Source organism: Antechinus flavipes, chromosome 3, assembly GCF_016432865.1.
Source record: "Antechinus flavipes isolate AdamAnt ecotype Samford, QLD, Australia chromosome 3, AdamAnt_v2, whole genome shotgun sequence".
NCBI classification, from domain to species: Eukaryota; Metazoa; Chordata; class Mammalia; order Dasyuromorphia; family Dasyuridae; genus Antechinus; species Antechinus flavipes.
The window spans coordinates 552728448-552751604 of NC_067400.1; the positions used below are offsets into that span (position 1 = coordinate 552728448).

At 35.6% G+C, this 23157-nt stretch overlaps 1 protein-coding gene across 5 annotated transcripts in view; it reads left to right on the forward strand.

The window, feature by feature from the left end:
* XNDC1N (XRCC1 N-terminal domain containing 1, N-terminal like) overlaps positions 1-2483 on the forward strand; it is a 49090-nt gene extending 46607 nt beyond the window's left edge. For 4 of the 5 annotated variants that reach the window (XM_051987456.1, XM_051987455.1, XM_051987458.1 and 1 more), the window contains 2 exons: positions 1279-1408; positions 1857-2483. In XM_051987456.1, the coding sequence (XP_051843416.1) occupies positions 1279-1408; positions 1857-2347 (621 nt within the window). In that variant the 3' untranslated portion in view covers positions 2348-2483. Of the gene's footprint in view, positions 1-1278; positions 1409-1856 lie in introns of those variants that run through there. The other variant, XM_051987459.1, reaches the window with a different exon arrangement.
* The last annotated feature ends 20674 nt before the right edge of the window (positions 2484-23157 follow it).

Sequence of the window (23157 nt, forward strand, 5' to 3'; positions counted from 1 at the left end):
CCCAATAACCATGGAGAGCTAGCTTTGTCACAATTATTACCCAGCAGGTGATTCATGAGGGTTTTAGGAAAGAGGGAGTTATGGCCAGGTAAGTTTCTCCCCAGCAACAGACTAGGGTGAGATAGGGCATAGGCTCCCCATTCTGTCCAATCTGTCCTTTTTCCTGAAGAGTCTTTAGGCTAGAAGTTGGGAGAACTGGGTTCCCATCCCAGCTCTTCCACTGACTTATTATGGAGGAGCCATAATCAAGTCACTTATTAGTTAACTGTTACCCTTAATTACTCCCCATAGTTACCTGTTTCAGTTTCCTTTTTTTTTGTAAAATGAGGAGATTGAACTAGATGATCTCTTAGATGCCTTTCAGCTCCATCAATCTATAATCTATGAAATGATGGATTATTGAATCTTTCTCCACCATTTCTGACCCTAGCTTCTTACTCTATCTAGAAAAGAATTTCCCTAGATCTCGGAATAGGAATGATACACTGGCATTTAGAACTCCCAATTGGGAATTCTATCACTGATCTTTTCCCCTGGGCTTTGGTTTTGTGGGTGAAGGGAATTATCAATCAATCAGTCATTACTTATTTAGCACCTACTATGTGCCAGGCACTGTGCTAAACATTGAGGACACAGAAAGAGTCTAAAGAAAGTTCCTTCCTTCAAGGAACTCACAATCTAATAGAGGAGGCTACATGCAAACACATATTTCCAAAGGAAGTTATATACAGGATAAATCAGAAATAATTAACAGAGAATTACTAGAATTAGGAAGGTCTCAGAAAGGTTTCCTGTAGAAGATGGGATTTTATTGGTACTTAAAGGAAACCAGGGTGGTCAGGAGTCAGAGTAGAGGAAGGAGAGGATTCCCAGGCATGGGGAATAGTCAGAGAAAATGCCCTGAACTGAGAGATAGAATATCTTCTTTGTAGAACAGATAGGAGGCCGGTGTCACTAGATTGAAGAGGACCACCAGAGAGTAAGTTGAAAAAACTGGAAAGTAGGAGGGAAGCTCAGTCAAACAGAACATTTTTTATTTGCTTCTGGAGGCAATCGAGATCCACTGGAGTTTGTTGGGGAGGGAAAAAGGGGAGGTGACATGGTCGGACCCAGACTTAATGGAAATCATTTTAGAGGCTGAATGGAGGATGGATTGGAGTGGAGAGGGATTTGAAGCAAACAGACCCAGCAGAAAGCTATTATAATAGTACAATTATTTTGGGGGGAAGTACAGACACTGGGGGATGGTTCAAACTCTCTTTTCTCTAAATATTCCAGGCAAACTCTGGGGTAGGGGCCGGGAATGGGGAAGGTGAGGGGGGCTCCTACCGAGTCCGAGTCATCAAGGCCTTGGTGCAGCGTTACATTGAGACTGCAAGGCGTGAGTTTGAAGAAAGCCGTCGGAAAGGTCAGTCTCTGAAGCTTGTCCCTATTACCAGTTCCCTGCCTTTGTATTCCCCAGACCCTGTTCTCCTTTCCCCAGATTCCAAGGCCTGGGCCTGTGGACCCTTTCTTGATTTTCTATATGTCTTTAGTCTGTCCCTTTTTCTGGAATGCCTCTTTCACAAGGACTTGCCCTCTCTGAGGGCAATCCACCAATTCAGGTGTTTAGCTCTACTGATCCGGAATCACTCTTAAATTTCTCCTCTCTTCTCATAAGCCTGAAACTCTCTCAGGGCAAATGAGTGCCAGCCCATAGGTTAAAGTGTTTCTTAAAGACCCATTCTGACAGTTCTGGGCTCTCTTGGGACTGTGACTCATGGAAAATTCATTCAACTTGGGGCCTTCCACGGTGTTCCCAGAGGTGGGAAGCATTTCCCCACTCATATTCCTCCTGCTCCTTTCTTTTTCTCTAGACCTTGGCAACCGACTCACAGAGCTGACCAAGACAGTGTCCAGACTGCAGAGTGAGGTAGCTGGTGTAAGGAAGACACTGACCGAAGGCGGGACTCCTCGACTCCCCGATGGTGTTAGTATCCTGAGCCGGTACATAACTCGTGTCCGAAATAGCTTCCAAAATCTAGGTCCCACCATCCCTGAGACCTCTGAAGTGAGAGGAGAAAAGGAGGAAATGGGAGAGAGAGGGCCTGAAGAACTGGGGATACAGTTATCTGAAAAAATGGGGAGCCAGGAGTTCAGAGACCCAGAGTTAGGAGCTCAGGATACTGAAGAACATGCAACTCAGGAAGTTGAGAAATCCAAGACCCAGGCATTTGAGGGCTCCTACAAAATTCCCGCTGACCAGGTGGAGATTCACAGGGCATTTAGGGAAGAAGGGGATGTGAATGTATCTCCAGAGGAAGGGTTAGTGGCCAGGCACAATCCCCCAGCTGCAGGAGCTGAATAAAGAATACTTGTATAGCAAATGACCTAACCCTGTACCACCTATACCACCAATTCTAGGAAGAAATGCTGATGAAATCTCCTTTTTCCCTCCCCCTCCTCAAAAGCTTTGCTGCCTTAATAAAATTAGATACAACTGACTATTGGTGATTACTGAATAGAAATATAAAAGAATTTATTTTTCATTATCATACAGTGCTCTTAAAAAATTGACTATGTGATGCACCAAGTGGTGTAGCATCTAAATTCTTAAAAGAGAAATTAAGAGAGCTGCAAGAAGAAACAGACAGCAAAACTATAATAGTGGGAGATCTCAACCTTGCACTCTCAGAATTCGATAAATCAAACCGCAAAATAAATAAGAAAGTCAGAGAAATAAATAGAATACTAGAAAAGTTAGAAATGATAGATCTTTGGAGAAAACTAAATGGAGACAGAAAGGAGTACACTTTCTTCTCAGCAGTTCATGGAACCTACACAAAAATTAACCATATATTAGGACAGAAAAACCTCAAATTCAAATGTGGTAAGGCAGAAATAGTAAATGCTTTCTTTTCAGACCACGATGCAATGAAAATTACATTCAATAAAAAGCCAGGGGAAAATAAGACCAAAAAATAATTGGAAACTAAATAATGTCATATTAAAGAATGACTGGGTGAAACAGCAAATCATAGACATAATTAAAACTTCACCCAAGAAAATGACAATAATGAGATGTTGTACCAAAATGTGTGGGATGCAGCCAAAGCAATAATAAGGGGAAATTCTGTATCTCTAAAGGTCTACTGGAATAAAATAGAAAAAGAGAAAGTCAATGAATTGGGCTTGCAACTAAAAATGCTAGAAAAGGAACAAATTAAAAACCCCCAGTCAAACACTAAACTTGAAATTCTAAAAATTAAAGGAGAGATTAATAAAAGTGAAAGTAAAAAAAAACTGTTGAATGAATAAAACTAAGAAATGGTTCTATGAACCAACAAAATAGATAAATTCTTAGTAAATCTGGTTTAAAAAAAGGAAAGAGGAAAATCAAATTGTTAATCTTAAAAATGAAAAGGGAGAACTTGCCATCAATGAAGAGGAAATTAGAGCAATAATTAGGAATTACTTTGCCCAGCTTTATGCCAATAAATTTGATAACTTAAATGAAATGGAAGAATACCTTCAAAAATATAGCTTGCCCAGATTAACAGAGGAATAAGTAAATTGGTTAAACCATCCCATCTTAGAAGAAATAGAACAAGCTATTAATCAACTCCCTAAGAAAAAATCCCAGGATCAGATGGATTTACATGTTAGTTAGAATCTCTGGGGTTCTCTAAGTATACCATCATATTATCTGCAAAGAGTGATAATTTGGATCTACCAAATTCTACCAAACATTTAAAGAACAATTAACTCCAATGCTATATAAACTATTTGAAAAAATAGGGATTGAAGGAGTCCACCAAATTCCTTTTATGACACAAGATATGGTACTGATACTTACACCAGGTAAGTTGAAAACAGAGAAAGAAAATTATAGACCAATCTCCCTAATGAATATTGATGTTAAAATCTTACATAAAATATTAGCAAAAAGATTACAGAAAATCATCCCCAGGATAATACACTATGACAAGTAGGATTTATACCAAGAATTCAGGGCTGGTTCAATATTAGGAAAACTATTAGCATAATTGACTATATCAACCAAATTAACAAAAACCATATGATCATCTCAATAGATGCAGAAAAAGCATTTGATAAAATCCAACATCCATTCCTATTAAAAAAAACTTTAGAGTATAGAAATAAATGGACTTTTCCTTAAAATAGTTAGGAGCATATATTTAAAACTGTCAGTAAGCATCATATATAATGGGGATAAACTGGAACCTTTCCCAGTAAGATCAGGAATGAAGCAAGGTTGCCCACTATCACCATTATTATTCAATATTGTATTAGAAATGCTAGCCTCAGCAATAAGAGTTAAGAAAGAGATTAAAGGAATTAGAGTAGGCAATGAGAAAACCAAATTATCACTCTTTGCAGATAACATGTTGGTATACTTAGAGAACCCCAGAGATGCTACTAAAGAGCTATTAGAAATAATTCACAATTTTAGCAAAGTTACAGGATACAAAATTAATCTCCATAAATCCTCAGCATTTTATACATCACCAACAAAATCCAACATCAAGAGGTACAAAGAGAAATTCCTTTCAAAATAACTGTCGATAGCATAAAATATTTAGGAATCTATCGACCAAAGAAAGTTAGGAATTATATGAACAAAATTACAAAACACTTTCCACACAAATAAAGTCAGATTTAAATAATTGGAAAAATATTAAGTGCTCTTGGATAGGTTGAATGAATATAATAAAGATGACAAATACTCCCTAAACTAATCTATTTATTTAGTGACATACCAATCAGACTCCCAAAAAGCTATTTTAATGACCTAGAAAAATTAACAAAATTCATATGGAAGAACAAAAGGTCAAGAATTTCAAGGGAATTAATGAAAAAAAATCAAATAAAGGCATCTAGCTGTACCTGATCTAAAACTATATTATAAAGCACGTCACCAAAAACATTTGGTATTGGCTAAGAAATAGATTAGTCGATCAGTGGAATAGATTATGTTCACAGGATAAAATAGTCAATAACTATAGCAACCTAGTGTTTGTTTGACAAACCCAAAGATCCCAACTTTTGGGATAAGAATTCATTATTTGACAAAAACTGCTGGAAAAACTGGAAATTAGTATGGCAGAAATTAGGCATAGACCCACACTTAACACCATGCACCAAGATAAGATCAAAATGGGTCCATGATTTAGCCATAAAGAACGAGATTATAAATAAATTAGCGGAACATAGGATAGTTTACCTCTCAGACTTGTGGAGGAGGAAGAAATTTGTGACCAAAGAAGAACTAGAGATCATTATTGATCACAAAATAGAAAATTTTGATTATATCAAATTTAAAAGCCTTTGTACAAATAAAACTAATGCAGACAAGATTAGAAGGGAAGCAACAAACTATGAAAACATTTTTTACAGTTAAAGGTTCTGATAAAGGCTTTCCAAAATATATAGAGAATTAACTCTAATTTATAAAAAATCAAGCCATTCTCCAATTGATAAATGGTCAAAGGATATGAACAGATAATTTTCAGATGATGAAATTGAAACTATTTCTACTCATATGAAAGAATGTTCCAAATCACTATTGATCAGAGAAATGCAAATTAAGACAACTCTGAGATACTATACATCTGTCAGATTGGCTGACAGGAAAAAATAATGATGAATGTTGGAGGGGATGCAGGAAAACTAGGGACACCGATACATTGTTGATTGAGTTGTGAATAAATCCAACCATTCTGGAGAGCAATCTGAAATTATGCCTCAAAAGTTATCAAATTGTGCATACCCTTTGACCCAGCAGTGTTACTACTGGGCTTATATCCCAAAGAGATACTAAAGAAGGGAAAGAGATCTGTATGTGCCAAAATGTTTGTGGCAGCCCTTTTTGTAGTGGCTAGAAACTAGAAAATGAATGGATGCCCATCAATTGGAGAATGGCTGAATAAATTGTGGTATATGAATGTTATGGAATATTATTGTTCTGTAAGAAATGACCAGCAAGGTGAATACAGAGAAAGACTTACATGAACTGATGCTGAGTGAAATGAGCTGAACCAGGAGACTATTATACACTTCAACAACAATACTGTATGAGGATGTATTCTGATGGAAGTGGATATCTTCAACAAAGAGAAGATCTAATTCAGTTCCAATTGATCAATGATGAACAGAATCAGCTATACCCAGAGAAGGAACACTGGAAAATGAGTGTGAACTGTTTGCATTTTTGTTTTTCTTCTCAGGTTATTTTTACCTTCTGAATCCAATTCTTCCTGTGCAACAAGAGAACCATACGGTTCTGCACACATATATTGTATCTAAGATATATTATAACATATTTGACATGTATAAGACTGCCTGTCATCTAGGGGAGAGGGTGGAGGGAGGAAAGGGAAAAGTCAGAACAGAAGTAAGTGCAAGGGATAATTTTGTAAAAAAATTACCCATGCATATGTACTGTCAATAAAAACTTGTGATAAAAAAAAAAAGAAAGAAAAAAATTGGCTATGTGCTAGGACATAAAGAACTTATGGCAGAAATTTAATACATCCTTTGCTGACCAAAAAATACAAGAAAAGTTGTAAATGATAAGGGACATTTGATCAAAGGAATCAGAATTCAGAGACTGAATAATATAATCCTAAATAATAAATTGAGTCAAAGAACAAATCATAGGTATAAGAAATAATAATTATATTAAAGAAAATTAATTGAAAGACACATAGCAAAATTTGTCAGGTGCTAAACCTGTATATCAATAAAAAATTAGTGACTTGAACATTCAATTAAGAAAAATAGAAAATCTACAGTTTAACCTGAAAAGAAACATAAAAATTAAAATCCTGAAAAATAAAAAAAATTGGAAAATTTATCATTAGCATCATAAATGAAACCAAGGTCTAGGTTCTCTTTTTTAAAAGACTAGTGAAATATACAAAACATTAGTAGAAAATCAAATTACCAAAGTAAAAAATGAGAATTCATAGTTCACAGAAAAAGCAAAAGCAATTATTAGTGTAATGGAGTGATGAAGCTAGCCATTTACAATGATCTCTTAGGGTTTTACAGTCTTCATAATGATGAGATAATCCCTTATTGGTTGCCATCATTAAAAACTGTATCAGAGGACAGGATGAACTGCCCATTTATTAGTTTATAAAATGAAATGTGAACCAACTTCTTTTCTTTTGAATGAGTTACTAGTAGCTGACAGCTTCTAACAAGATGAAGATAAGAGAAAAAGCCTGATCTTGTGGGTATCACTAAGACTATGGATGTGATCCATAACTAGACTGATTTTGGAAGAAAAATCTTACTCAAAAGACATAGGATAGATAAAATGAAAAGTAGGGTATGGTATATTAAGAAGATATTTTCATGTGAACAAATCCAAGTAGAAAAGAAGCATGGCAGAGAGCATTTGGATGAAGATCAATGGAGGAAGGAAAAGTAGCAATATTATTTATGGAGTGTACTATAGACCACCTAACCAAAAAAAAATAGATAAGGAGCTTGGAAACCATTAGAAGCCTATCAATAAAACAGGGATGAGGGATCTCAATTTTCCAAACATCTACTAGAGTTCTTTTTGTCCAAAACAGCCTAATAGACATTTAACAAATATTTGTTGATTAATTGATTAGTTCAGAAAAAGAGTAAGATACAACAGATCAAAATTTTATAGGGGAAGTGAACTTAAAGTTAGGAAGCTTTTGAGACTGAAATTTTGAAAACACAAGAAAAAATAGTTCTGATGAATAACAAGTAAGTTTCCCTAAAGAAATTATATGAAAACAGAAAATTCATCACCAAACTTGAATTTAAAGATATGCATAGAAGATGGAAAGAAGCATCATGGTAAAGTTGATAAAGGACTGATGACCTGCAACCTTAAAGATAAGTTCAAATTCCATATTGGTAAATATTGTCTGTCTGATCCTGGACAAACTACTTAATCTTTTACCAAAATAGGCAATTATACAAAAGTATCGGTTACAGAAAAGGTGAGACCCTCCTAAAGGGAGTTTTCTTATGTGAGAGTTCCTTGTACTGATGTAATCCCAAATTTAGACCTTATTCCTTCTCTTAACAAAATGGAAGCAAGAGAAGATAGTAAAAGTCTGGTCAAGAAACTAACAGAAATTTCTTTGCAATTTCTTGCCTTACAGTTTCCTGGAAGCATTGAAAGTTTAAGTGATTCCACCATAGTCACATCTTTTTCAGAGACTTGAGCCCAAATCACCCAAAATGATTAGATCCATTACAGATTTATGCAAACTAATCTCACCTGCCAGGCAAACCTATTATTTTTTCCAGATTCCTTATCCCATTCACCAAAACAGCTATTCAAAATCTTTTTTTTTCTCCTCAAGTCTTTCCCATCACTTCCTCTTCCTCCCCCCTCTCCTATAGACATCATCTCATATTTCACGAATGAAAATGGGACAATTTGACAAAAATTCTCTCTTCTCTCCTCTTCACCTAATGTTCCCCTGATATTGTCCCCACTATCTTCTCCTGCATTCTAAGCTCTAATGAGGAGATAATTTTTCTGCTTACTAAGGTCAGTCCCTATACATACATACATATATATGTGTGTATATTGTTGACCTATTCTCCTACTTTTTTCTAGTAAATTGCCCCCAACTATCTTCATTCTCTTCCAATCTTTAGTTTCTATCTACTAATTCCTGCTACTTACCAAAACACTCAGGTCTCTTATAATCCTTTTAAAAATTGTTAGTAAATCCTCCCATGGCTACTAGCTGTCATCCTATATCTCTCTTCCTTCTACAATCAATCTACAATACAAACCGCGTAGAAACGGTATCTCTAATTCCTCTCTTCTTACTCTTAAATCCTATGTAACCTGGTTTCTGAACTAATCATTCATCTGAAATTGCCTCTCCATCATTGTCCTTGACATTGTTGCAGTATGTGATACCGGTGTCCACTTTCTTCCTCCTAGATACTCTTTCCTTCCTGATTTTAATGATAGATTTCTCTTCATTCTCCTACCTGTCTGACCACTTTTTTTTTTTTTTTTTTTTTTTTGCCAAATGTTCATCCATAGCACACCAATTTTAGGTGTCTTTCAAATAATATATTCGAGATCTTTTGTTCTTGTTCATATTATCTCATTTGGTGATATCAGGTCCCTTAGTTTTTAAAGTACCATTTGCATGCAAATGATTTCCAAATCTGTTTATCCAGCCCTATGTTCTAGTGTTACATCAAAAACTGTCTATTTTATTTTCCCACTGGGATGGCCTATAAACATCTCAAGCTTTTCATTTACAGAACTGAACTCAGCCTCTTCCTTGCCCAAGCTCTTCCTTCTTCTGAACTTTCCTGCTATTGTCAATATAATTACCATCCATCATCCAAGTTTTCATAGTCAATGAGTATGATATGGATGAAGGTCAAGCAAGGGAGACCAAGAATGCTCTAGCACATAAGAGAGAATCAAGTTCTGAGAAGCTAGAAAGAAAAGAATATCAAGAAGAGTGTGATAAAAAGTGACTACAGAGAGAATAATGAGGACTGAGAAAACCAGCTTTCAAAGAAAGGAAAACAATGGAATTAGAAAACCATAGGTTAGAAAACTCTATTCCATTTCCAAGTATCTTTCTAAAATGCATTATTAAAGGGATGATTAAAGAAAAAGGAAAAACTAACATCAAGCATTTATATAGCGGCTTCAAGGTTTGTGAAGCATTTTGGGGGCGAATATTTGATTCTCACAACAACCCTCTGAGGTACATGCTATTATTCTTCCTGCTTTACCATTGAGGAAACTGAGGTAAAAGTTAAATGACTTCATGTCCAAGATCATACAGCTAGTGTCTAAAGTGGGATTTGAGTATAGGTCTTCTTGAATCCAGATTCAGGACTCTATTCACTATCCCACTTAAATGACAGTAATCTCTAAGAAATCAAGAATAATCATCTGGGGGCAGCTAGGTGGCTCATTGGATAGAACACCAGTCCTGAAGTCAGGAGGATCTGAGTTCAAATCTGACCTCAGACACTTAACACTTCCTAGCTGTGTGTCCCTGGATAAGTCACTTAATCCCAATTTGCCTCAGCAAAAACAAACAAATAAATAATAGTAGTCTGCTAGTTGGTCTCCCTACTACAAATCTCTTCCCATTCTAGTCTATCATCCATTCAGATATAAAATTAATCTTCTAAAGTGCATGTCGAATTGTGTTACCTTCTACTCTATAAATCCAGAATAAGATATAAAATCTTCTATTGTTCAAAACCTGTAATAATCTACCTCCTACTGTAATGGGCTGAAGCTAGAGTTGATGCACTGAGATCCCAAGCACATGAGGCTAAATAGTAATTGGACCATACTCTATTAATATATATGCTTGGAGAAAGAATGGCCCCCGCCTACTCTTTGTGCAAGTCCTGATGTATTGTATAGGAAATGATGATTTTGGTGGGTGGAGGCAGAGGGGCAGGAAGAGAGGTGGGGAGGGACTGCTGGCTGGCTTCTTGTTGCAGCTGCTTATGTTGCTATCGTGATTCCCCTTCACCTCTGATCCCCCTTCACCTCCAATCCCTCTTCACCTCTACAAAGAATAAAGATCGAAGATTTTCCCCTAATCTGAATTCCTGACTCCGGCTGATTTTAAATACACGGTCATAACATCCTACCTCTCAAGTCTTTTTTATATCGTATAGCTTGCCACCGTGTATTCTGTAATTCAGTGACAATGACCTCCTTCCTATTCCTTGAATAAGATACTTATTTCACACCTTCAGGAATTTTCACTAACTGTCATCCAGACCTAGAATTCTCTCCCTTATTACCTCCACTTTCTGGCTTTTCTGACCTTCTTCATTTCCCAAATAAAATCCCACCTATAGGTCATAGTCATTTTTTTTGTTATTCAGTTCTTTTAATTGTGCCCAACTCTTTGTAATCCCATTTTGGGTTTTCTTGGCAAAGATACTGGAGTGGTTTGCCATTTCCTTTTCCAGCTCATTTTACAGATGAGGAAACTGAGGCAAATAGGGGTAAGTGACTAGCCCCAGAATCACACAAGTATCTGAGGCTGGATTTGAACTTTTGAAGATGAATCTTCCTCACTCCAAGCCCAAAACTTTGTTCACTGTGTCCCTAGTTGTCCTTAGTTTCTACAAGAGTCTTTCCCAGTTTCTCTTAATTTTAATGTCTTCCCTATATTGATTCAATTACACACACACACACACACACACACACACACACACACACATATGTGTGTATATTTGTATGGACCAAATAGATACTATTTATAAAGTGCTTAGTATAGAGTTTGGCACATAATATGAACTATATAAATGCTTATTCCCTTCCCCTTATTTTCTTATATTTACATGGTTTTTTGCATGTTATTTCCTGGATCAAACTGAGCTTTTTGAGAGCAGGGACTATTTTTTATCTTTAGCATTTGATATGGTACATTATAGGTGTTTAATAAGTATTTATTGACTAAAATCCTGTCAACCAGACTTATTTCATTTTTTGACAAAGTGACAAGGTGATCAGTGAAAAGATAGAGCTTTTGACATAGATGTTTTCAAAGCATTTGGTAGTTTTTTCATATTTTGAGGGACAGGAAAAGAGGTATGAGCTACATAATGATAGTAAGTTGAGTTCAGAACTGATTAAATAGCCAAATGCAAAGAATAGCAAAGAGAAAGATACTTTCAGTGGAGTGCCCTGGGAATCTGTGCTTGCACAAAGGCATACAGTTGTCATAGTAACAAACTCTGCAGATGGCACAATGATAGAAGGAATTGGTTACACTTTGCATGACAAGGCCAGGATCTAAAAAGTTCTTGAAAAATTAGAACAGATAAGATAACATTTAATAGGAATAAATGTAAAGCCTTACATTTTGGTTTTTAAAAATTATACATACGAGATGGGAGCAACATGGCTAGCTAGTAGTCTTTCTGAAAAAGGATCTGGGAATTTTAATTTGCTGCAAGGTTCATTATGAAGAAATTGTCAAGAAATTTAAAGGACCTTAGGCTGCATTAAGAAAACTGAGTAAATGAGTAAAATGAGCAGGACCAGGAGATCATTATATACTTCAACAACAATACTATATAATGATCAATTCTGATGGACATGGCCCTCTTCAACAATGAGATGAACCAAATCAGTTCCAATTGTACAGTAATGAATAGAATCAGCTACACCCAGAGAAAGAACTCTGGGAGATGACTAAGAACCATTACATAGAATTTCCAATCTCTCTATTTTTGTCCGCCTACATTTTTTATTTCCTTCACAGGTTAATTGTATATTATTTCAAAGTCCGATTCTTCTTGTGTAGCAAAATAATTGTATGGATATATATATACATATATTGTATTTAACATCTACTTTAACATTTTTAACATGTATTGGTCTACCTACCATCTGGGGGAGGGGGAGAAGGGAAGGAGGGGAAAAATTGGAACAACAGGTTTTGCCATTGTCAATGCTGAAAAATTATCCATGCATATATCTTTTTTTACATATCTTTTTTATTTTATAATAACTTTTTATTAACAGAACCCATGCCAGGGTGATTTTTTACAACATTATCCCTTGCATTCACTTCTGTTCCAATTTTTCCCCTCCCTTCCTCCACCCTCTCCCTCAGATGGCAAGCAGTCCTATATATGTTAAATACATTGCAGTATATCCTAGATACAATATATGTGTACAGAACTGAACAGTTCTCTTGTTGCACAAGGAGAATTGGATTCAGAAGGTAGAATTAACCTGGGAAGAAAAACAAAAATGCAAACAGTTTGTATTCATTTCCCAGTGGTCTTTCTTTGGGTGTAGCTGCTTCTGTCCATCCTTGATCATTTGAAACTGAGTTAGCTTTCTTTGTCAAAGAGATCCACTTCCATCAGAATATATCCTCAAACAGTATCGTTGTTGAGGTATATAATGATCTTCTGGTTCTGCTCATTTCACTTAGCATCAGTTCAAGTTTCGCCAGTCCTCTCTGTATTCATCCCGCTGGTCATTTCTTACAGAACAAGAATATTCCATAACATTCATATACCACAATTTACCCAGCCATTCTCTAATTGATGGGCATTCATTCATTTTCCAGTTTCTAGCCACTACAAATAGGGCTGCCACAAACATTTTGGCACATACAGGTCCCTTTCCCTTATTTAGTATTTCTTTGGGATATAAGCCCAGAAGTAACACTCCCATGCATATATCTTGTAAATAAAAAGCTATAATAAAAAAAAGAAAACTGCAGCATGTAATACAAAATGTTTTCATTGATAGGTAGAGAGAAGCATGGAAAGATCTACATGAACTGAAACAGAGTGAAGTTAGTAGAACCAAGAAAACAACATACACAATAATGATAGCTATGGATAGAAAGAATAACCACACATAAACACACACACACAAATTAAAACTGGATATTACCAAATTATAAAGTACAAGCATGACTCAAAAAAAGAGATATGACAATACACTCCCATTCTTCCCTTGTGCAACCATGGGAGGCCCACATGTGTTGCACATTGCATATATTTTCAGACTTTATTGATATATTGACCAGTTATATTGAATTTTTTTCTTTTCTTTTTTGTCTTTTAAAATCTAGTACTTGTTATATGGGACATTCTCTGGGAGAGAAAAGAGGGAAGGAATATGAAAAGAAACTATGGTGACATGAAAAAATACCCAAAAATATCAACAAAAACTTACTTTTAAAAAATTGTCTCATAGTAGAGATATGATGGTTCTGCTGCACTTTGTCCTAGTCAGAGCACATCAGGAATATTATGTACAGTTTTCAGGGCCCCCTTTTGGGATACATATTGGTGAAGAACAATCAGAGGAGGTTCACATCTATGCCTTGGTTTAAGGCAAAACTCCCCAAGGGGGGTTTATGTGGAAATCCACTGGTACCCTTTTAATCTTACTTCACCTCTGATCATCTTTGTTATGCCTTAGAAGAGACACTATCTTTTTCAACTTTAAAACTTGTATACCATGCTATCCATCATATTCCTGCCCTCTAACATAGTCAAAATTCTTATTAAGTGCTTTTCTCTGGGTTAATAGTCACTTTTGACTCTCAGCTCGTTGATCAAAGAAAGGCAATGGACAAGTTCTGGATCCAGTAGCACTTTTTCTAAGCTTTGATTACCAATTCCACCTTTCCCCGCCTCCCCCACTTCTCTTAAAATAATAAGTCATTAAAATCTTACTAAACTTCTACAATTTTCAAAAACAATGACTAATGTTTATTTAGTTTCTCTTATAAGCCAGGCACTTCCCAAAGTACTATAAACACAAAGATAAAAATGCAACAATACCTTATGCTACTTTCCCTCAAGAAATTTTCCTTCTTATGTCTTACAAAAATTTCAATGATTAAGGGTAGGTTTTTGGAATGTTATTCTGACAATAATTTAAGGGAAGAATTACTTGAGAGTTAACTCTTATCCCAGGTTTACAACTTTCCAGGAGCTCAGCTCAGGCTCCAATTACTTCCTGTTCCCCATGAGAGATAGACCACTATGGCATTCCTCTGGAGCATATGAAGGAAAAGCTATTCCTGTCCCAAACCAGCGCTGGCAGCTCTAATAGAGCCTTCCTGCTTTATTGGATAGGCTGATTCAGAACCATGGCCAGCAGCCAACCTCTCGAAAAAACAAAATTTCCTCCTCTGACCAAAAAAAAAAAAAAAAATACTTCTACCACCTGAGAATATTTACCTTTTAAAAGAGGATCCATGAGAGGGTAATAATTGGGAAGATTTTGGCAGGACTTGGAAGGAAAATGTTAGGAATCCATTACTAATTTGAGAGACATTTTGGTATCGTGGATAGAGTTCTCAACTGGGAGTTAGAAAATCCTAGATTCAAATGTCACAGCAGATGTTTATTAGCTATATGACCCCAAGTACATCCTTAAAACTCCCTGAGCTTATTTGCTTATGTGTAAAATTGGAATAATAATACCTATCTCATAAGGTTTATTGGGAGGCTAAAATGAAATAATGTAATAAAAATACTTTGCAAACAGTAAAGTATTATGTAAATGTCAGTTGTTGTTGTTACCCCAAATTAGATCCTATTCCTCCCTAACAATAGATTAGAAGAAAATTATTTTTTTTGGTCAACCCATCATACTGTTCACCATTTGAGTCATATGAAGGTACAACACAAAGGCTCTGTGACTATGATGGTGTGGTGAATTCTCTCCACCAAAACAATTCAAAAATGTCTAAGCTTTGGGACAGAAGTCTTAGGGAATAGCCCAAGCACATAGCAACTCACCCAGTGTCACACAGCTAGTAAATATCAGAGCGGAACCTGAACCTCTCTGATTCCTTACCCCAGTGCCATGCTGCCCTTTCATTAGTCTATCTAGTTATCCTATCAAAAAGGAAAAGAGTTTAGTCAGGAATCACTTATTCTTAATGAAGTCATGCTAGGGTATAGTAATTTCTGCTTCCCTCTCTCAGTGTTTATATAGCATCCTCTTTGCCAAATCTCCTTGCAAGAAATAAAAATCAACTTCCTTAGTCTCTGTTGCATGACCAGAAGATGCATTATTACAAGTTTGAACTTGTATTCTTTTATAAATAAGATTACTCTCTCATTGGTCATAACAAGATTGAGTATGGCAACTCTAGAAAACTCCAGAGCTTATGTATTTCATATTAGAAAGAGTAAAGATAAGTAAGTTTTTCAGATTCTTCCATACAAAGTGAATACTAAATTGATATTCATGGTATACCAACCCTATTGGAAGAGATAGTAGCAGGAATTCTATAAATATAACAAGAAATATATATGCATACATATGTATATGTATATGATTCTCTTTTTTCATTTTGATTGGATTTTATTTTTTTATATAAAACTTTTTATTTTCAAAATTCATGCACAATTTCAACATTCACCCTTGCAAAACCTTGTGTTCCAATTTTTTTTTCTTCTTCCCTTCTTCCTACCCCCTCCCCTGGATGGCAAGTAATCCAATATATGTTAAACATGTGCAATGTTTCTATTATATTTCCTCAATTATCATGCTGCACAAGAGAAATCAGATAAAAAAGGAAAACATGATAAAGAAAATAAAATGCAAGTAAACAACAACAAAAAAGTAAAAATACAATGTTTTGATCCACACTGTGATCAGTATGTTCCCACAGTCCTCTCTCTGGATATAATAGCTCTCTTCATCACAAGATCAATGGAACTTGCATCAATCAGTTGGAAAAGAGTCATGTCCATCAGAACTAATCATCATATAATTTTCTTGTTGCTGTGTACAATGTTCTCTTGGTTCTACTCACTTCAATTAGCATCCTAATGTAAGTCTCTCCAGGCCTTTCTAAAATCATCCTGCTGATCATTTCTTATAGAATAATAATATTCTATTACATTCATATACAGCATCTTGTTCAGCCATTCTCCAGCTGATGGACAGCCATTTCATTTCCAGGTCTTTGGCAGTATAAAAAGGGTTGCAAAATTTTTTTGTACAGATATGGATTCTTTTCCCTTTTTTATGATCTCTTTAGGAAACAGCCCCAATAGAAAAACTGCTGGATATAATCCTCTTTTTATGTTGTGCTGTGTATGTGAAAGTGTTCTCTTTTGCCTTTTTTATGTAAGTTCAAAATTATTTTAAAAAATAAAATAAAACAAAGAATATGCTTTATTTAGAATTTGGTGCATGGTACAATTATATGTCACATAGATCTGACCATATTACTCCTACTAAAAAAACCAAAACCACATTCCATGACTCCTTTTTGCTTCTAGGATAAAACATTTTTATTTAAGGCCCTTGATAATCTGACTGTGATCTACTTTTTTTTAAAGCATAACCTCTTCTTTATCTGTTATAAGTAGTCTTTTTTTCTTGGCCAATGTGTGACTGCCCAACACAAGATTCAAGCTACCATTGAAATATTAATTTTCTGCTGGGAGAATTGAAGTTATAAGATGTAATGACTACTGTGTGGGATTGATTCCATTAGTTACCTAATCATATATTGAAATTGTTAGTACAAACCCCATTTTGGGAGATTTTCTTCCTAAGCAAAAGGGATAATTTCATTAAATATTTTGATAGTTATTAATGGTTTTCTATTTCCTAAGTGACTGTCCAAAAATTCAACAGTTTTTTTCCCTTTAAAACTTTTGTGAGAAACCTTATTGTGCAGACTCCCTTACAAAAGATTACAGTAACTGTTTAAAGATCTTCTTTTGCTCAGATCAACTGTCTAGTAAAGGCAACAGTGTTAGTCACAAATAGTTATTACTTGCAAAGTATGCAAAGGCTAGATCAGTCAAAAGATCAATCATGAATTCAGAAGGACTATCCGTGAATTCAGCCATCTGTATAGTGCTCACCCAATCCTTCAAATCTAGATCAAAAGCAAGATTGCTCATAATCACATCAAAAATGAGAGTTCTTTTTCAATATAAGAAAGAGAAACCTAGGTTCAAATCATATCAGTGTTGAAGATTTATAGATATCTGGCCTTCACAGATGGGAAAATTTAACATTGGTACAGAGATATGAAGACTGGGCACAGTTCTAGAAGGGATGGTCAAGACAGTCAAATGTCAACATTTTTCTCCATCATCTTGAGACTCACTTATTTATGCAATATGCTTCAATAAATCCCACTTTGATACATGTTATATAGAGAGAACTTTTCTTTCAATTCTTATGATGTAGATCATGTAATTATTTAGAAAGCCTTTGCTTTTACTCAAATATATTTATGATTTCTATGACTCAGAAGCTCCCTCCAACCATGTAAATCACAACTTATCCATGCCTCCTCATCCTGGGCTATGTTCTCCCTTCTTATCTATGTCCTTCCATAAGCTCATTCCAGGGAAATCTACCTAATGTGCTAAAGACTTTCTTTTCATTTTCCTGACATTGAAAATGTCTTAGTGGAACACTCTGGCTGTCCACTTGTCATCCCTTGTTCTTGCCTTATAATCAACCCATCTTTTCTTCATATAATTTCCTGATCTTATATATATATATCTTATTTCTGTTCTTTAAAATTCATCACTGGTGATATTTTATAGCCTGTTCCTTCTTCTTCACTATATGTCTCTCCATTACCTTCTGTGTGACATTTATTTTTAATTCTTTGGAGATTGTTTGATTCCATGGATTTCTGTCATTTTGCAAAATCAATAGAATGCTGTTATTAAAAGGCTGGGCCTTTGTCTTCATAGAAAACTTGAGGTCACAGGAATCATATTTTCACAGGATATCTTGCACTTTCCCGAAGGTAAGTTAAAGAATCTCCTTCTTCTGTTCAGTGCTAAATCCATTTGCTTCTAAATATGAAGAAATGGGCAACAAAGACTGATCAATTGCCTAGTATAGAGGGCCAAGAAGTAAGAGTCCATTTCAGATTTTGAAACCTACAGTAACTTGGCTCACTAATTTTTTGATAATTATTTAGAGAAACTAATTTATCCCTTCTACTTTGGAATTGTATCCAGAACACCTTTTTTTCCCTGTACCTACAAGATCTTCACTACCCAGAATTTTTTAAAAATAATTATAACTTTTTATTGACAGAACATATGCATGGGTAATTTTTTACAACATTATCCCTTGCACTTCTGTTCCAATTTTTTTCCCTCCCTCCCTCCACTCCCTACCCAAGATGGCAAGCAGTCTTATACATGTTAAATGTGTTATAGTATATCCTAAATACAATATATGTGTGCAGAACCAAATGGTTCTCTTGTTGCACAGGGAGAATTGGATTCAGAAGGTATAAATAACCTGGGAGGAAAAACAAAAATGCAAACAATTCACACTCATTTCCCAGTGTTCCTTCTCTGGGTGTAGCTGATTCTGTCCATGATTGATCAATTGGAACTGAGTTAGATCTTCTCTTTATCAAAGAAATCCACTTCCATCAGAATACATCCTCATACAGTATTGTTATTGAAGTGTATAATGATCTCTTGGTTCTGCTCATTTCACTTAGCATCAGTTCATATAACTCTCTCCAAGCCTCCCTGTATTCATCCTGCTGGTCATTTCTTACAGAACAATAATATTCCATAACATTCATATACCATAGTTTATTCAGCCATTCTCCAATTGATGGGCATCCATTCAATTTCCAGCTTCTAGCCACTACAAACAGGGCTGCTACAAACATTTTGGCACATACAGGTCCCTTTCCCTTTTTTAGTATCTCTTTGGGGTATAAGCCCAATAGAAACACTGCTGGATCAAAGGGTATGCACAGTTTGATAACTTTTGGGGCATAATTCCAGATTGCTCTCCAGAATGGTTGGATTTGTTCACAACTCCACCAACAATGCATCAGTGTCCCAGTTTTCCCACATCCCCTCCAACATTCATTATTGTTTTTTCCTGTCATCTTAGCCAATCTGACAGGTGTGTGGTGGTATCTCAGAGTTGTCTTAATTTGTATTTCTCTGATCAATAGTGATTTGGAACACTCTTTCATATGAGTAGAAATAGTTTCAATTTCATCATCTGAAAATTGTTCATATCTTTGACCATTTATCAATTGGAGAATGGCTTGATTTCTTATAAATTAGAGTCAGTTCTCTATATATTTTGGAAATGAGTCCTTTTTCAGAACCTTTAACTATAAAAATGTTTTCCCAGTTTATTGTTTCCCTTCTAATCTTGTTTGCATTAGTTTTATTTGTACAAAGGCTTTTTAATTTGATGTAATCAAAATTTTCTATTTTGTGATTAATAATGATCTCTAGTTCTTCTTTGTTCACAAATTCCTTCCTCCTCCACAGGTCCCTGAATTTTTTTCTTTGTTACATATATATTTTTAAATTTTATTTTTATGCCTTTCCTATTTTTTTGTAAGGTACTAATACTTGTGGCATTTTATCCCCTTTTTTATTTAAGAAAAATACCATGGTGATTATTGGCATAGCAAAGAATACATTTTTTCTCAAAAATTCAAAATAACCTTAAACCTTGGCAATGCCTATAAATTGCATCCTAAAATAAGACCTAACATACCAGAAGGAAGTGGACTCAAATGGATTTCTAATGAGGAGAGAATATCTTCTATATTATCTGTAATTCTGTATAAGGCTGGCCCTTCCCAGGATAATATGCATTAAATTTTGTATTCTCAGAAAGTAGGATTTTAAAGGTTTATCTACTGAATTGTGATGAAGTGTAACCTTTTGAGTAATACAGTTTGTTTTTTATGTAGCCCAATTGTTCAAAATTATAGCATTTACCAGAAATTGAAGATTTTTGAGACTGTGACTTTTTCTGATTTAATGCAACAAGCCATGACTATTATTTAACAAGTCAAAGTTCCTACATTCTGACATTTTTGAATCATTTGTACTAAAGTCATTTTAAGATTTCCCCCAGCTAAAGCTTTTTTGCAATCAGCATTAGCATTTTCAAAGGCAGGTTGTTTCAATAGAGTTTAAATTGCCTCCCCACGCTGATTGAAAACTGGATTTTGATTTTATAATTTGCATTGGATTATTTGGATCAGAAGCTGCAATAACAGGAAAGACTAATTGTATTTTGAAAAGAATATCCTTTTCTCTTTCTTTAGCTCTCTTAATTGCTTTGGTGAAGTAGCCCCCGAGGTTATAAGGATTTGACTTCTCCTCAAATCTGTCTGAGAGAGAGATCCAAACAGGAAGGAGTGGGAGGAAAGGAGGCACTGATTCATCCCTTTCTTCTAATATTTAAACATTACAGTTTTTGCCTTTCTATCTTCCTCCAGAGTACCATTTACTTTAAGGATTTAAAGGATCTGTCTCTGAGGGCTGGAGACATATTTTCAAAATATTCCAAATAGAGAATACAGAAACTGGAAGAGCTCCCAGTCCTTTTTCTTAAATTAATACTTTCAGATAATATTCTCTGTCCCTGCTATCTGATTAATTTTACTTTAGTCCAAACTCAATATGTATACTATATTGATATCAGCTGGACTATAATCAATCTTATAAATTTTATCTTATTGAAGCAGGTTGTGGTCCCTTTAAGAAACTGTATTTCATATTGATTTGTGATTCCTTGCAGATTCTCAGCCCTTCCTGACTGCGGCATATCAGTCCAGGATGCCAGACATTCAATTACAAATCCTGGTCAAAAGCATCCCTTTGAATTCTAATAGGGATCCAGACTTGTCCCAGCCCCCGCTAGTTCTGATCAGCTCTGGTTGTCCCAGCCCCCATTCTGACTTGCTTGAGCCACCCAGCCCCCACTGGTTCTGATCTGCTCCGGTTGTCCCAGCCCCCGTTCTGATTTGCTTGAGCTGCCCAGCCCCCACTGGTTCTGATCTGCTCGGGCTTCCCAACCCCCACTAAGATACCCAATATTATAATAAGCTTCCATTAACTAAGGTCTTTGCAGATGGACCTCGAGTAGCTCACTCAGCTGCCAGGACTTTTTGTCCAGTGAGAACTGCATTCTCAGTGCAAAACTCCATTTTCCATAGATCTGCCACGATAGAAGTCAGTCTCTGGTTAAACTGATTTCTATCTAACAATAAACTTTCATTTTGCAACTAATATTCTGGAATGAGTGAATTCTTTCACTCCTAGAACCTGCAGCCAATTTAAAGGGGATTCTTAATAACTCTCTTATAGCCACTAACCTCTAGACCACCAAGAATCTAGACCACTCAAATAGCATCATTTTATATATATATATATATATATATTTATGTATGATATCTGCTATATTCTAGACCTTATATATTTACCTGATATTTGAAATCTTCCCCTTGTGTCAGCCTGGTGATAAACTATTTCCAGTGATAAAGTACTTTTGATGATCACCTTTTCCCTACTTGATCCTTATTTTTTTATTATCTATATCCCCTCTTACCTGTATATGTGCGCTTCTAAAAGGGCACCCTTTCTGCAAAACTCCATCTGCTATCCGGCAGCCACTTGTTGAAGTCCTGCTCCAATAATGATAAAGGATGTGAAATCAGGGGCCAGGCAGAAGAATGGCTTATGCAGGGTTCAAATTTATTGGTCAGAGAGGCAAATATATATATATATTTCCAATGTTTATAGTGTAAATACATAATATACTCTTTGATATTCCTTTATCTACTCTAACAAAACTATTCCACTGAGACACAAATGGTGGCCCCAATTTTGGCCACTTTGACAGAATTGTAAATAGTTATGATATATATATCAGAGCATAATTATACCAATGTCTTCAAATGCATTTCTCCCAAGTGCCTTTGGTCTCCATTGTGGATTGTTTTTCCTGTTCTAAGTTCAAAGGTATATTTTTGATCTATTATATAGAAGAGTTTGCTTTTTTCTTCAGTTGCAGGAATCTTTATCAATATATTATACAAGTCTGTCTCTGCTATTGTTTGTTGGAAGAGGAACTGATGAGCTAAGTTACTGTAGCTTTCAAAACCTGAAATGGATTCTTACTTCCTAGCCCTTTACAGCATAGGCATTTTGAACTCAAAATGTTACAGCCCAATTGGATTACCAATTGTTCCCTGAATTTAATATTTCATTTTCTGACTCTGACTGTTTACACTGAATCTCTTCTATGCCAGAAATTCATTCTTCACCTCTACCTCTCAGAGCTTTTCAAAAATGGCTTACCTCACCACCTCCTTCACAAAGCTTTCCTTTATTATGTTGTTTACATAACTCTTGTTCCAAACTGTATTCAAACTTGTAGATTGAGGTCTCCTAGAGGAATAGCTGCTTTCTCAAGTTCTAAGGTTACCTAACTCCTATAACTGTAGATACTGAACCTTGTTGATGTATTTCCCATAAACAGTCAACTATTCCCATAACTGACAATTCAACAAAGACATTTACTCAAATGGCATAGAAGGAAGAATGGTTACAACACATCCTTCCCATAAATCTGGGGCCACTTTCCCACCAATACAAAGCATTCATGACAGGAAGGGTGGGCACAAACTTCAAGTCCAATAATTGTGAGGTATACGGAAGGAACATTTGTGTCCAAGACAATTCACTACTCCAAGCCTTGATGTTTTGTATTTCTTCAGAACTTAAGGGCTTTAATGTCTTTTCTTTCTTGAACTGTCTCCTCACAGAAATACTTCTGGGCTACAAGAGTGGCTCTGCTGCTCACTGGACACATATCTCAGC